Below are 16,739 nucleotides of genomic sequence, written 5' to 3'. Positions count from 1 at the left end.
TATCTTCACAAAATGCAACAAAGGTATCAACGTGTGGAAGACCTTTGTTCAGAAGGAATCAACTGTATGATGAGACACAATTCTTTGGGAACGCTTGTTAGCGAGAGGGAATATGGAAAAGGAATGGCAACAATCTCTAGGCCAAGGACCACTTCCACTTCTTGGAAACCCCTTCCAAATGTGTGCTTGGAAATGCGACTCTAGCATTGGTTATGCAAGGACCCAGAGAATCCATGACTTGGGGGAGACGATTTCCCAGGTGGACAATCCTACTTTGGTAGTGAATGAGTGATTACTGACAACAAATGATCATATGGTCTAGAAGCAGTTAGTGAACTGGAAGGGGATGAGAATGTGTTATCTGTCAAGTGTAAACTTCCAATGTAGTTAAAGATTACCATGCTTCTATTTTCTTGAAGGAAATGAATAATGCAGATGCCAATTTCTTTAAGTTGAAGTTGCTTGTACAGTTGACCTTTAAACTGCCTAATAAATAATTTGTCTATCTTTCTTCAGGACGCAATGAATTAATTGCGAGGTATATCAAGTTGCGGACAGGAAAAACACGGACACGCAAACAGGTATGTGCATGACCCTGACCTTCCCACAGCTGGTCATTCTATCCTCCCCACTTGTCTGTCCCTGGTATACTGAAGTGCTCCAGTGAATCACAGCACAAACTAGAAAAGCAACAAGTTAGGCCCTTTACAACCTTCTGGACTTAATATTGAATTCAACGCCTTCAGATTGTGAACCCATTTCTTCCCTTTTCTTTTAGCTTTACTTGCTGTATTCTGTTACCATGTACTCTCTTCCCTCCCCCCACCCCAGTGGGGCTATCTCCCTTTTGGATTTGGCAGTTAGATGCACCATTGTTCTGCCATTCTCACATTCTGATCACTTAATCTGCACTATCAGCAGCCTTTCTTCCTCAGCACTCCACCCACCCAACCCCACCCACCTTAACCACCATCACTAGAGCATAAATGCTGCCCCTTCCACACCACATCCGATTAGTTTGCCCTCTCTCCATGGATACTGCCTGACCTATTGTGATTTCCTTGTCTACATTGGATTCCAGCAGCTGCAGATTGTTTTGTCTCTAACCATGTTTTTACCACTGCAAAGCCTCTTCAAAGAATGCTCACTTTGAAGATGTTCTCTGCCTCCCTCAGACATGCACTCAGTGAGTCCCTTTCTCACTGTCACAAAACCGTGACCCCTTCAGCCCGCCAGCTCTTTGACCACATGATGAAACAAACTCGATACTACAGCCATGTGGCGTTTCTCAGCTGCTGTCTTCACAACCATCTCATTCAGCCGTGAGGAGGGGTTATACCTGAAACATTGACTTCACCTTCTGATGCTGCCTGGCTCAGTGTTCTTTCAGCCTTCTGTTTGTCTACCGCTATGATTTCTGGCATTTTTAAAATTTTCAGTAACAATTCAAACATTTGCTCACTGCCACGATTCTGTGACACTTTTTGTTTTGTTTTTAATTTATTTTGTGCATTTTGCTACCTGTACGTCTGCATCTGGTGTGTGTGTGTGTGTCAATGTCAGGGTGAGAGTAAGAGATTATTTCCTTGGATGCCTGTAAGGATGAAATTACCAGTGAATACACTGCCCCCAAGTGGTATCAGGCAGAAGCTCCGCTCTCAGCCCTGTCTCCAAATGTAGCCAATTTGTGAATATGTTGAGTATTTTAGTCACATTTGGGGAATTAACAACAATTCTTGAGTATTGTGAATGATACAAGAGTTTGAAACACTGGCTAATTAGAAGGTTTTTTTTAAACTCAGGCTCTCATCTCGCCTGGCTCATCAGGCTTTTATTTATTTGTAGATGAAAATTTAAAAAGTTCATTGTCCTTTCCCCATTTTAGGTGTCGAGTCACATTCAGGTGCTTGCTCGAAGGAAGTCACGTGAGATTCACAGCAAGTTAAAGGTAAGGAGTCACTTGCTCTGATAATTTGGACTTTGTTTGGTTACCATGGTAACACATTGTGATCTTTGACTGTTCATTAAGACCAAAAAGATGGTTTTGAAATAACTTTTAAGAATTTCAAAATATTTTCCTTTTGTTCCTCCTGGATATTATCTTTTGAAAACACTTACTCCCCAGGGCCACTCACAGGGAGAAGTACCACAGGTTCCCCTGGCCGTATCTAGCTTCCAGCTCCATGCTGATCCCTGAATTATGCTCAGTATTAATATTGAGCTAGTGGCTGTGAATATGACAATGTATTAGAGTTTAGTCACTGGCTGCACCTTGGCAATGGCTATTCCAAAAATGGTAAACACGGCCTTCTTTCCAAGGGTCAAAGATATACTGCCGTGCCAGGCCCCTCTTATGTAGCTGGAGGCAGCAGTGCCTGTCACCTTGCCCTGCAAGAGGGAAACGTGCAACCAAGTGAGGTGCAACTTGAGGTGATGTGGCTACCATGAGTGAATAACTGGCAGTGTTTTCAAACTGTGTGTGTGTGTGTGTGTGTGTGTGTGTGTGTGTGGGTCGCAGCTGATTGTGAAGCAAAACAATAAATGTTGGACATGCATTATGTTTGAAGGTTATAGCTCAGTGAAGTGTGTGGGCCTGAGTGAGAAGTAGGCAGGATACAGCGTTGCCTTTGACCAGATGAACCATTTTGCAAAATGGTATCTAGAGAACTGGTTAGAGCAGAGCACATTGTCACACGGAAATGCTTATAAACACTCCGGAATGCAACCTTCAACCTTGTCAATTCCAGAAAGCCTTCTGGACGGATTGTTGTAGGCTCTCAAATGATGTGGATTATAGCAAGAAATCTGTGAAAGTTGTGAAGAATCTAGCGAGGCCCTTCCTGATGTTGGGAGAAACATGTCACATTTTCCAACAGAATTCTTGGCCTCGAGGAGATAGCATTATTTTCACTAGAGAGCAGTGGGATGGCTATCAATGAAGGTTGTTACTCATTATCTTTATTAGCACTGAGTTTCACCTCATTAATATACAGCTTCCTATCATACTCCTGGGTAGGTAGAAACTAGATGTCAAAACTTCCCAAAGTGAAAGTCAGAATGGATACCTCGCAACTCCAACTCACCACTTACTCCTCCAGACTACCACTTTGGACACCTGGTACAAATACCTTGGCATTCTCTATGGGCAATGGCTGCACTCACCCATGACCATAGACATTTGCATCTGGTACATGCCAGCCTCTCTGTGCCATCATGGCGCATCCCCAATCCATTTATAGTACGCTTCCGCACTTCAGTGGTGTACTTTGGAGCACATAGCATTGCAGTGCTGCTTCAAGGAGACTTTGCACACAGGGATAGGCAACCAGCTCCAGGATTGGATCAGACTGCATCTCAGGGCTGTTTGTTTGTTTGGATTCCTAGCACTCACTTACCTATGCTGAATTTGCATGCTCACAGCACCACTGATTGATTTACTGTGCCTTGCCTTGCTTTCAATATTGATACAAAGCCAGGCAACTTGTCATGGTTCTCAGCATTCAACAGTTAATGGGGTGGCTATGTAGCTGCATGGTCAGGAGGTCCTGGCACAATAAATCGAGAATATTGTCCGATATTCAGGATCTAGGATCAAGTCAAGTAGCTGCTTAAGACTGTCAGAGGAGCCAAATGTCAGACACCATACCACCCGTCTTGACTCGTTCTTCCCTATTATGTGCTGTTTACAGCTGAACTGAGAAAAAGGGAGTAATCAAGTGAGATGGAAGTGAAAAGTACAGCTGTTAATGCTGGTGAAGCTGGGAGCAAGGTGTCCTGAGTGAGCGCTTATGAGGTGAAGAAGCTTTGTGGGGTTAGCAGTGAAGCGGGTGGTCAGGTGAGAGTGAGTGAGAGAAGATGCTGCAGGTAATAGTGAGAATGGTAGAGTCTAAGCCTTAGTGTGAGGTGGGTGTGGTTTCAGAGAAAGTTTGGTGACACTTCCCTTGGCAAAATGAAGATCATCCTTCTATCTTGCTACACTGGGCATTTGGTATAAACCAAACCAGTCTCCCTCAAAATATCTTAAGGTAGCCTCAGCCCCTAACTCTTTTTTTTAAAAATGTATTTTAATAGCAAATGTAACGATTCAGTTCTGATGTAATGTGACTGGTCAAACTATTCAATGTTAAGCAAAACAATTTATTTAAACACTGAAATTAAAAATACAACCAAGGAGAGAGGAACTTAGAATAACTTAACTCTACTGGGAAAATGTAACAGAGCAATATTTTACAGTAACCATCACTAATGAGCTATTCCAATAAAATAACATCCCCGTAAACACGCCCCTTGACAAAAAGGAAAATTCAGACACAGAAACACGCAGTTCTCCCATCTAGGAGGGAAAAACCATCAAGAGGAAATTCAGATTAGCATCAGCCAGGAGACACTCACTGAAGTTCCCAACTCTGGGACCCCAATAGTTTCTGATGTTACTGAATAAGAACCAAAATCCATAAATCTGGATCTGAGAGCTGGTTGCACCTGCTGTTTTTCAAATAAAAAAGCACCCCAAGATCTTTACTCAATCGGTCTTCAGTAGCCAGCTCAGCTCCTCTCTTCAAAGAAAAGCACAAAATAACCACCTAAAATGGCAGGATCATCACACATCCCTTCAGATTGCTGGGGCCACACTGATCGGGCTGACAGGATCTGGTGTTTTGCCTCCTCTGCAGTTCCTGGGAGATGTGGTCTTGTTCTGGACATCCAGTCCACTCAGAGCTCCAGATCCCCATCCTGAAATGACATTATTTTCCCCTCCTCTGCCACGTCAAGGGCTAATGTCATGAACTATGAAGGCAGCTCCAAACTGCCAGTGCCTGTCTAGGTATTGCAAATGAGGTCCAGTGCCAGGGATGATTTAACTATCCTGGATTATGATGGCAGTGGCAAGCTGTCTGTGCATGGTGAGTCCTAAAATCCAGCGAGTGTTGAATGAGAGGGCTGCTATACAGAGAGGGTAGGTAAGTTTGGGAAATGGGAGAAAACTCACTCGACCCCATGAAGAGAAACCCTCAATGAAATTTTACAAAAATGACTTTTTGTCAACATATGTTAAGATTCAGCCCTCCGTATCTGACAACGATGTGATACAGCGGGCTAAAGAGAGAGTCTCATGAAGACTCCTTGACCGGCACTTCAGAAAGTCACTGACAAGATAAATGCACCGAAAAAGATGAGAGATTCCACTCTCTTCCTAAGTGCAGGGATTCAAAGCTTTCCTTTAAAATTAAAAATCCTTTATCTTAAGTAGCCTTTTCTTTTCTTTAGCCTTTTCGTGTGATGCAGGTGTTTCTGGCAAAGCCAGCCCATTGGTTGTCATTCTGCAACTGTCCTTGAACCCACTTTGTCAGGCAGTAAATAGGAGGGATGCTTAGGACCAAATGGAATCAGAGTCCAGGTGATATTTAACGAAGGATAATTGGCTGTGCATATACATAGAAAATGGGTAATCATGTGATTGAAGTTTGTGGTGAATGTACTAGAAATAAAACCTTGATCAAAAAAAGTATAAGAGTAGATTCTGTCCAACCAGCATTGGTGGGTGGCACAGTGGTTAGCACTGCTGCCTCACAGCGCCAGACACCCGGGTTCAATTCCCGCCTCAGGCGACTCTCTGTGTGGAGTTTGCACATTCTCTGCGTGGGTTTCCTCCGGGTGCTCCGGTTTCCTCCCACACTCCAAAAATGTGCAGGTCAGGTGAATTGGCCATGCTAAATTGCCCGTAGTGTTAGGGGTATGGGTGGGTTGCGCTTCGGCGGGGCGGTGTGGACTTGTTGGGCCGAAGGGTCTGTTTCCACACTGTAAGTAATCTAATCTAATCTAATCTAATCTAATCTTTATCATATTTAATAGTTAGGAGTCAACTACATTGCTGTGCTCTGGGTCTGAGGTTAGATGTAAGGCAGACTGGCTAAGAACAGCAGGTTTCCTTCTCCAGATGGATTTTTACCTTTGCTGAGACTAGCTATTAATCCAGATCTTTATTGGCTGAAGTTAGATTCCACCAGTTGACACAGTGGGATTTGAATACTCCTCCCCAGAGCATTAGTCTGACACTCAGCATCGCGATCCCTGTGACATTATCATTACTGTATATTGCCACCTCCCCTTAACTATGTCTCTGCAATTAGACAAACTATTGTGTTTCTCCACTGGTACCTCAACTTCCACTCTCTCTCTCTCTGCTCTCAGCCTTTCAACAGGATTAGTCTAATGTAACTGAAGGTGATATAGCAAATTTAATTCATTTTAAAAATGGATGGTGTGGAGAAATGAAAATATGGAAATGTGTGAAAATATCTCCTGTTAGTGTTTCTAAAAAGTGATTAATCTTTCTATTTACTCTTGTTTTGAATGGACTGTCCATTTGGTGACTGGAATGGATGACAATCTCTCGTTGTCTCCAGACAATCAATATGGTGAGCTCCTGGCAAAAGTGCTAGTTTTCTGAAAGAACATTCTCTTGCTTTATATTGAATGTACACTGCTGTAACACCTTGTGTTTCCTCCTAGCACACTACTGAAGTTTCCCCAATCTATGCCATCAGCCATCTTGTTTCTCGACAATTTCTTTTTGAAAATTACTCAGACGTTAATTGGATACCAACTCTGTTTTAAAATCACTTTTACAGTTTAATTTAGTGTTGGGATACATTTAGTTCTCGTTGAGTTTCTATTAGGAAGACAAGCTCCCTTCTATCCAGTTTTGGATTTGGTGAACGACCCCTATTGCATGGATTGAAGCTGAAAGCCATGTTCCTGATTTCTGATTCTGTCCCCTACAGTTGTTTCCATGTTTAGTATCAGGAAAAATAAAACTACCTATGGAATATTGAATCTTCCTGAATATTGGTGCATCAGACCCCGTCCAAATTCAATGCCAACCATGAAACCACTTTCATAGAACATAGAACAATACAGCACAGAACAGGCAAGGTCGCCAATGATTCGGACTCTACCACTCCCACGGGTAGGGCATTCCATGCCCCCACCACTCTCTGGGTAAAGAACCCACCCCTGACATCTCCCCTATACCTTCCACCCTTCACCTTAAATTTATGTCCCCTTGTAACACTCTGTTGTACCCGGGGGAAAAGTTCCTGACTGTCTACTCTATCTATTCCTCTGATCATCTTATAAACCTCTATCAAGTGACCCCTCATCCTTCGCCGTTCCAACGAGAAAAGGCCGAGAACTCTCAACCTATCCTCGTACGACCTACTCTCCATTCCAGGCAACATCCTGGTAAATCTTCTCTGCACCCTCTCCAAAGCTTCCACATCTTTCCTAAAGTGAGGCGACCAGAACTGCACACAGTACTCCAACTGTGGCCTAACCAAAGTCCTGTACAGCTGCAACATCACTTCACGACTCTTGAATTCAATCCCTCTGCTAATGAACGATAATACTCCATAGGCCTTCTTACAAACTCTATCCACCTGAGTGGCAACCTTCAAAGATCTATGTACATAGACCCCAAGATCCCTCTGTTCCTCCACCTGACTAAGAACCCTACCATTAACCCTGTATTCCGCATTCTTATTTGCTCTTCCAAAATGGACAACCTCACACTTGGCAGGGTTGAACTCCATCTGCCACTCCTCAGCCCAGCTCTGCATCATATCTAAGTCCCTTTGCAAATGACAAATGCCCTCCTCACTGTCCACAACTCCACCTATCTTCGTATCATCTGCAAATTTACTGACCCACCCTTCGACTACCTCATCCAAGTCATTAATAAAAATTACAAACAGCAGAGGACCCAGAACTGATCCCTGCGGAACTCCACTTGTAACTGGGCTCCAGGCTAAATATTTACCGTCTACCACCACTCTCTGACTTCGACCGATTGGCCAAATTTCCCTCTATCCCATGCCTCCTGACTTTCCGCATGAGCCTACCATGGGGAACCTTATCAAATGCCTTACTAAAATCCATGTACACTACATCCACTGCTCTACCCTCATCCACATGCTTGGTCACCTCCTCGAAGAATTCAATAAGACTTGTAAGGCAAGACCTACCCTTCACAAATCCATGCTGGCTGTCCCTAATCAAGCAGTGTCTTTCCAGATACTCATAAATCCTATCCCTCAGTACCCTTTCCATTACTTTGCCTACCACCGAAGTAAGACTAACTGGCCTGTAATTCCCGGGGTTATCCCTATTCCCTTTTTTGAACAGGGGCACAACATTCGCTACTCTCCAGTCCCCTGGTACCACCCCCGTTGACAGTGAAGACGAGAAGATCATTGCCAACGGTACTGCAATTTCCTCTCTTGCTTCCCACATAATCCTAGGATATATCCCGTCAGGCCCGGGGGACTTGTCTATCCTCAAGTTGTTCAAAATGTCCAACACATCTTCCTTCCTTACAAGTATCTCTTCTAGCTTACCAGTCCATTTCACACACTCCTCTTCAACAATACGGTTCCTCTCATTCGTAAATACTGAAGAGAAGTACTTGTTCAAGACCTCTCCTATCTCTTCCGACTCAATACACAATCTCCCTCTACTGTACTTGATCGGACCTACCCTTGTTCTTGTCATTCTCAGGTTTCTCACATACGCATAAAATGCCTTGGGGTTATCCTTGATCCTATCCGCCAAGGATTTTTCATGCCCTCTCTTAGCTCTCCTAATCCCTTTCTTCAGGTCCCTTCTGGCTATCCTGTATCCCTCCACTGCTCTGTCTGAACCCTGTTTCCTCAACCTTATGTAAGCCTCCTTCTTCCTCTTTACTAGACATTCAACCTCCCTCGTCAACCAAGGCTCCCTCACACGACCATCTCTTTCCTGCCTGATAGGTACATACATATCAAGGACACGTCGTATCTGCTCCTTGATAAAGTTCCACATTTCCACCACATCCTTCCCTGACAGCCTATGCTCCCAACGTATGCTCCTCAAATCCTGTCTTACAGCATCGTAATTTCCCTTCCCCCAGTTGTAAAATCTACCTTGTTGTGCGCACCTATCTCTCTCCATAACCAAGGTGAAAGTCACAGAATTGTGGTCACCATCACCAAAATGTTCACCCACTAACAAGCCCATCACTTGTCCTGGTTCATTATCGAGTACCAAATCCAATATGGCCTCCCCTCTGGTCAGACAATCTACATACTGAGTTAGAAAAGCTTCCTGGACACTCTGCACAAACACTGCTCCATCCAATCTACTTGATCTAAAGAGCTTCCAATCAATATTTGGGAAGTTGAAGTCGCCCATGACTATGACCCTGTGGCTTCTGCACCTTTCCAAAATCTGTTTCCCAATCTGTTTCTCCACATCTCTGCTGCTATTGGGGGGCCTATAGTAAACACCCAACAAGGTGACTGCACCTTTCCTATTTCTGACTTCAGCCCATACTACCTCCAAAGGCAGATCCCCGTCAAACTTCCTTTCTGCAGCCGTTATACCATTTCTAATTAGCAATGCCACCCCCCCCCCCCTCCTTTTTTACCACCCTCCCTAATCTTACTGAAACATCTGTAACCAGGAACCTCCAACAACCATTCCTGTCCCTCATCTATCCATGTTTCCGTGATGGCCACAACATCGTAGTCCCAGGTACCGATCCACGCCTTAAGTTCACCCACCTTATTTCTGATACTCCTTGCATTGAAGTATACGCACTTGAGCCCATCTCTGTGTCCGCAAGTATTCTCTGTCAGTGCTACCTTCTCCACAGCCTCCTTTTGGATCTCTTGTAGAATCTTTAAAAAACACCATGATATTTCTGAGCTGTAATAAGCTCAAATATCACCTAAACTTTGGATCATTGCAATCAACTAATTGTCAATTTCTTGTATATGCAATGGAACTTTAGTGTTCTGGGTATTTTAGATCACATCCCCATTCAGTCACCGCCCCCCCCCCCCCCCCCCCACTCTGAGGAAAGCGGACGAGATAAAACTTGGTAATGGTGGGCATTTGTTTTGAAACTCACTTGCACAGGTTGATTGATGGAGAATGGGTTCAGGTGCTGGACGGTGAGTACCATTTTTAAAGCCATAAAGAAGAGACAATGACTTCAGGAGAGAACTGAGGAATATATCAAAATTTGTAATGTCATCCTAATTATAGATCACTCTTCATCATGCCACGCCTGCCCGATAAAGGCTGTCTCCAACAGTGTTTCAAGCAGCATTGTCTGTTGTGTGACTGGTCTAACCCATCTTCATTTTGTTGGTCATGATGTTGGCTTTAATTGTGAGTTGGATGCACTCATTAACTTTGGAAACTGAGATGGTCACCATTAGGAACTCTTCAAGCCATCAGAGAATTGTTTTGAGTGCTTTGCACTATCAAAGCATAATGAGAATTATTTCAGATTACAAAGAAAGGTAAGGGTCTTGAGGAATCATGGTTGCTGTTGGCCTCATTATGCAATTGGTCCTTTTTCTATTTAAGTTTTAAAAAAAAACAGGATTGTAATATCTATGGGAAGATATTTGGGTGATTCCATATGAACTGTTTAAGAGTGATTCTGATGATGACTGTCAATGTTCACCAAGAAACCAAAATCCACAGGTCGCTTCATTCCTTTCATTGTACTATCAGCATTTGTAGTTATTCTACTGCCCATGTTTTATTTTGTTAGAAAACTCATTATTCTGAAGGGCAGCTATGCAAAATAGTAAACAATATTCACTCTCTGACAAGGATTCATGTTGCCAGGAGACTATTCACTTAATAAAACTCCTTTCTTAACTATGTTTTCCATTTTTGAATGGAATATTGGCCTCCTATTCATTGCCCTTCACTAGTTGCCCTTGAATTGATTTGGTTGTTCAGGTCTTTTCAGACAGCAGTTAGAATCAACTAAATTTTTCTGGGTCTTGAGTCATATGTAGGCTATACCAACTAAGGATGGCAGATTTTCTTTCCTAAAGGGCATTAGTGAACCAGATGGGTTTTCCAACAATGGATAATGATTACATGGTCACCTATAGAGTGTCTTTTAATACCAGATTTTATTAAATTCAAACTTCCAACTCCCATGGTGAGATTTGAATCCATGTTCCAGAACACTTGCCTGGGCTCTTGATTGCCAGTCCAGTGACATTACCACACGTACCACCTAGCCTTCAAACTGAAAAGTGCATATTTTGCAATAGTATTCCATTTGATAGTCAAGAGTGATTATGTGCTGCTATGCCCACTGACCATAATGTTTAAATGGAGTGTCAGACATCTGGGCATTGAGTTAACTAGTGGCTGAGTACTTTGCTACCTGGTTTACTTTATACTTCAATTCCCATCAATGCTAATGGCTGTTCCTAATTAATTTACTCTGTTTTGAAAAGATGCCATACATCCCCAGAATGTTTTCTACCCCTGCTAGAATCCCTGGTTAAAGCAGGAGAGTTGCACTCTTGCAGTTTGTGTGTCAGGGCAGCACCTACAAGCTTCTGTTGCTGCTCCTGAGGAGGATGTTGTGGAAACAAAAACACAAACCCCTGCTTCCTCGAGTACGAGCATCATTTATGTCTTAATACATTCAGTGGAATTGTAAATCCTTTAGAATAGAGCTATGTTATGAATGAGCGACACATTTAATAATCACAGTACATCAATAGAGAATTCTCACCGCACTGCGTGACTGTTAATATAATGAGGAAACTCTACACATTTCAGTGTAGAATATAATTGATTTAAGGGCTGTTTGTTGTGCAGTGGTACTGACCTTGCCTCTGAGCCAGTGGCCCCAGGTGTATAATAACTCCTGAAGATATTGATTTTTTTTTTTTAAAATTGATTATTGTTGGAGTTGAAAGCTCCACTACTCCTAGACAGAGTACCACAAAAGTTTGTTTAACAATGACTCAACTCTATCTCTATGTCAAAGTCTCATCCACTCCTACTCTCAATACCCCTTTTTTTTTTGGGTGCTCTGTTGCAAATGCTAATTCTTTTTCTCTTTTTTTTTCTATTCGTTCTCTCTGTTTTTCTTTGCTTTTTGTTGGTCTCAAGGTCACATGACATTGTAACAGAAATAGGCCATTCAGCCCATCAAGTCAACTCTGCCATTCAGTTAAATCACTTTCTTGCCATTCCTCCATAACATTTGATTCCTTACGGATTAAACATCTGTCTATCTCAGACTTTATGACCTAGCCTCCCAAGACTCCACAGATATACTACCCTCTGAACAAAGGAATTGCACCTCATCTCTGTCTTAAACATGCAAGCTCTTTTTCTGAGATTATGCCCTTATATCTGAAACTTTCACACAAAGGGGAACAACATCCCCAACAACAATAATTTTCCACCCTGTAAAATCCCCTGAAAATCTTGTATGTTTCATTAAGGATGCCCCTCATAGATCATAGAATCCCTACATTGTGGAAACAGGACCTTCGGCCCAACAAGTCCATACCGACCCTCCAAAGAGTAACCCACTCAGACCCATTCTCTTACCCTGCATTCCCCCCTGACTAATGCACCAAAATACACATCCCTGAACACTATGGGCAATTTAGCATGGCCAATTCACCTGACCTGCACACCTTTGGACTGTGGGAGGAAACCAGAGCACCCGGAGGAAACCCATACAGACTTGGGGAGAATGTATAAACTCCACACAGTTGCCTGAGGCTAGAATGGAACTTGGGTCCCTGGCACTGTGAGGCAGCAGTGCTAACCACTGAACCACCGTGCCATCTCATTCTTCTAGATTCTAATGAGTACAGACCCAACCCACTCAATGTCTCATAAGATAATTCCTTCATGGTATCCGCTAAGTGAAGCTTCTGTGGGCTGCCTCCAGTCCTAATGCACCTTTCCAAAGGGACCCAAAACTATTTACTGTTTTCCCTCTGGTCTAATAGCTGCCTTGTACAGTTTTAGCAAGACCTCCCTACTTTTATACTCTGTTCCCTTTTGAAATAAAGATCAACATTCCATTTGCTTTCCATATTACCCACTGAACTTGGAAGTTAACTTTGTATGATATATGGATGAGGGCCTCCAAACCCTTCAGTTCTGTAGCTTTCTGCAGTCTTTCTCCATCTAGAACATAGAACAATACAGTGCAGAACAGGCCCTTCAACCCTCAAGGTTGCGTCGATCTGTGAACTATTCTCAGCTCGTCCCGTTACACTATCCCAAAATTATCCATGTGTTTATTTAAGGATTGTTTAAATCTCCCTAAAGTGGCTGACTACATTAGCAGGTAGGGCATTCCACGCCCTTACCATACTCTGCATAAAGAACCTGCCTCTGACATCTGTCTTAAATCAATCACCCCTCAATTTGTAGTTATGCCCCCTCGTGCAAGCTGATGTCATCATCCTTGGACAGACTTTCACTGTCTACCCTATCTAATCCTCTGATCATCTTGTGTGTTTCTATCAAATCCCCTCTTAAACCTGTTCTCATTGGAAAGAAGAAGGTTAAGTCTCTCAGCCTTTTCTCATAAGATCTTCCCTCCAGACCAGGCAACATCCCGGTAAATCTCCTCCGCACCTTTTCCAATGCTTCCACATCCTTCCCGAAATATGGCGACCAAAACTGTACACAATATTGCAAGTGTGGCTGCATCAGCGTTTTGTATAGTTGCAGCAGGATATTGCGGCTCCGTAACTCAATCCCTCTACCAATGAAACCTAACACACCGTATGCTGCCTTAACAGCACTAGCCACCTGGGTGGCAACTTTCAGGGATCTATGTACATGGACTCCAAGATCCCTCTGCACATCTACACTACCAAGAATCTTTCCATTGACCCAGTACTCTGCCTTCCTGTTATTCTTCCCAAAGTGCATCACCTCACATTTAGCTGCATTGAACTCCATTTGCCACCTCTCAACCCAATTCTGCAGTTTATCCAAGTCCCCCTGCAACCTGTAACATTCTTCCACACTGTCCACTACTCCACCGACTTTAGTGTCGTCTGCAAATTTACTAATCCCTCCACCTTTGCCTGCATCTAAGTCATTTATAAAAATGACAAACCGCTGTGGTCCCAAAACAGATCCTTGTGGCACACCACTAGTAACCGGACTCCAGGCTGAATATTTTCCATCAACCACCACTCTCTGCCTTCTTGCAGAAAGCCAGTTTCTATTCCAAACTGCTAAATCACCCTCAATTCCATGCCTCTGCATTTTCTCCAACAGCCTACAATGTGGAACATTATCAAAGGCTCTACTGAAGTCCATGTATACCACGTCAACTGCCCTACCCTCATCTACATGCTTGGTCACCTTCTCAAAAAACTCAATGAGGTTTGTGAGACACTACCTGCCCATTGATAAAACCATGTTGACTATCTGAAATCAAATTGTTGCTTGCTAGATGATTATAAATCTTATCTCTTATAATCCTTTCCACAACCTTACCTACAACAGAAGTAAGGCTCACTGGTCTATAATTACCTGGGTCATCTCTGCTGCCCTTCTTTAACAAGAGCACAACATTTGCAATCCTCCAGTCCTCAGGTACTAAACCTGGAGACAATGACGGCTCAGATATCGAAGCCAAAGGCTCTGCTATCTCCTCCCTAGCTTCCCAGAGAATCCTCTGATAAATCCCATCCGGCCCAGGGGATTTCCTATTTTCACTCCTTCTAGAATTGATAACACCTGTTCGTAACTAACCTCGATCCTTTCTAGTCTAATATCTCGTACCTCATTCTTCTCCTACAATATTCTCCTTTTCCTTAAGTAATTTAAGTAATATTCAACTCCTCTAACCTTCCTGCCAAATTGCATAACCTTACATTTTCCCAAATTATGTTCCATCTTCCAAATTTTTGCCCTACTTGCTTAACTTGTCTATATCCTTTTGCAGACTCTGTCATCCTCACCACTTGCCTTCCAACCTAATTTTGCATAGGCCACAATGTGTACATTCAAACTGTACATTCAATTTTCTTATCCAATACATTAATATATATTGTATTGAGATAAGTGAGAGTGACCGCCTTTACATCAAGGCTGCATTTAAGAGTGTGACATCAAGGATTCCTAGCAAAACTGGAATCAGAGGACAAACTTTCTGCTGGTTGGAGTCATACCTGGCACAAAGGAAGATGGTTGCGATTAGTGTGGGGTGAGTTATTTCCGCTCCAGCTCCTCGGAGGAGTGATTTATACCCAACCATCTTTAGTTGTTTCTTCAATGATCTCCCTTCATCATAAAGTCACTCATCAGATGATCACTGACTGTACAATGTTCAGCATTATCAGGACTCCTAGATACTGAAGCAGTCCACGTTCCAATGCAGCAAGCGCTGGACAATATCCACTGGGCTGACAAGTGGCAATAAACATTCCTACCATACAAATGCCAGGCATTTACCATCTCCATTCAATCACCAGGCATTCAATAGTGTTACCATCGCTGAATTCCCCACTGTCACCATCCTTGGGGTTATCATTGACCATAAACTCAAGTGGACTTGCCACATAAATACAGTGACTATAAGAGCAGTCAGAGGCTAGGAATACTGCAGCAATTAAATGCAGTGTGTACTATTTATACGATGCACTGAAGAAATTCAAAGATTCTTGGGCAACTCCTTACAAACTCCCTGCCCCTTCCATCCAGAAGGACAAGGGCAGCAGATACAAGGGAATGCCACCATCTCAAGTTCCCCTCAAGCCACTCACCATCCTGACTTGGAGATATAAAGTTCCTTTGCTGTTGCTGGTTCAAAGTCCTGGAATTCCCTCTCTAGTGGCATTGTTGATTAACAGTGTAAGAAGGCAGGTCACGCCACCTTCTCAAGGGCAACTGGAGACAGACAAGAAATACTAGTCAACCAGTGATGCCAGATCCCATGAGGGGAAAAGAATTATGTCCCAGCACTGATCCCTGTGGCACTTTACCAGTTACAGGTTGCTATCCTTAAAGTGCACTCTTTATCTCAACTGTCTTCTATTAGTTAGCCAATATTCTGACCATACTCCCAACATCATGGGATCTTATCTTCAGTAGCTTAATGCATGGTACCTTGTAAAATGATTTCTGAAAATGGAAATATATTGACTGCATCTCTCTGTCTTACTCACTCTTGTGCATTTGCATTCTCTCTCACTTGCATACTATCTCATTTTGTGCGCTCTCGCTCTCCCTGACTTGTGTGATCTCTCACTTTCCCTACAGTACACTTTCACTCTTGGGTTAACGCTCTCTTGTGTTTGCTCTTATTTTTACTGCTTTACTTTCTTCGGCAAATATTTTATGGTCTGGGCTACTCTGAACTTTGCTGCCAAACTCCAAATGCTCCACACTATCAACTTTGCCCCCCTGCTCCCACCCAATCATCACTGTGAAGCTGAAATTAAGTCCACTATTTTACCTCCTAATTCAAGTAGTTTTCCTAAAAACTCCATATCACAAAGCATCTTGTCTCTACGGTGTATACAACTCTTAGAGGGTTTAATGGGCTGTTAGCAATGACAAGGTCCCTTATAATTTGTTGTTCTGTCTTACACCTATTTCTCTTGTCTGCTAGGATCAGTCAGCAAAGGAAAAAGCCCTTGCCAGTATGGCAGCCATGTCATCAGCACAGATCGTATCAGCGACTGCTATTCAAAACAAACTAGGCATGTCAAATATGTCTCGTCCTTTTCCCATCACATCTGTGGTAGGTAATGATTTATTTTATTGCCGTGCTCAATGTGAGAGAAAGTGAGGACACTGTTGAAGCCATTGGCACTGTCACTGAGATGCTCCTATGAAGGAGCTGCTGTATTTTATATTTAGTTCAGTTTAATTTCAGCAGTTGT

At 43.0% G+C, this 16,739-nt stretch overlaps 1 protein-coding gene across 7 annotated transcripts in view; it reads left to right on the top strand.

The window, feature by feature from the left end:
* The window catches only part of LOC140489438 (transcriptional enhancer factor TEF-1-like), an 87,478-nt gene that overhangs the window by 50,505 nt on the left and 20,234 nt on the right, over positions 1-16,739 (top strand). For 6 of the 7 annotated variants that reach the window (XM_072588997.1, XM_072588995.1, XM_072588994.1 and 3 more), the window contains 3 exons: positions 517-581; positions 1,886-1,948; positions 16,466-16,597. In XM_072588997.1, the coding sequence (XP_072445098.1) occupies positions 517-581; positions 1,886-1,948; positions 16,466-16,597 (260 nt within the window). The remainder of the gene's footprint in view (positions 1-516; positions 582-1,885; positions 1,949-16,465; positions 16,598-16,739) is intronic. The other variant, XM_072589001.1, reaches the window with a different exon arrangement.

The sequence above is a fragment of the Chiloscyllium punctatum genome, chromosome 18 (assembly GCF_047496795.1).
Source record: "Chiloscyllium punctatum isolate Juve2018m chromosome 18, sChiPun1.3, whole genome shotgun sequence".
Taxonomy (NCBI): Eukaryota; Metazoa; Chordata; class Chondrichthyes; order Orectolobiformes; family Hemiscylliidae; genus Chiloscyllium; species Chiloscyllium punctatum.
The sequence above is the reverse complement of the archived record's forward strand: the minus strand, read 5'-3'. Positions and strand labels throughout refer to the sequence as shown.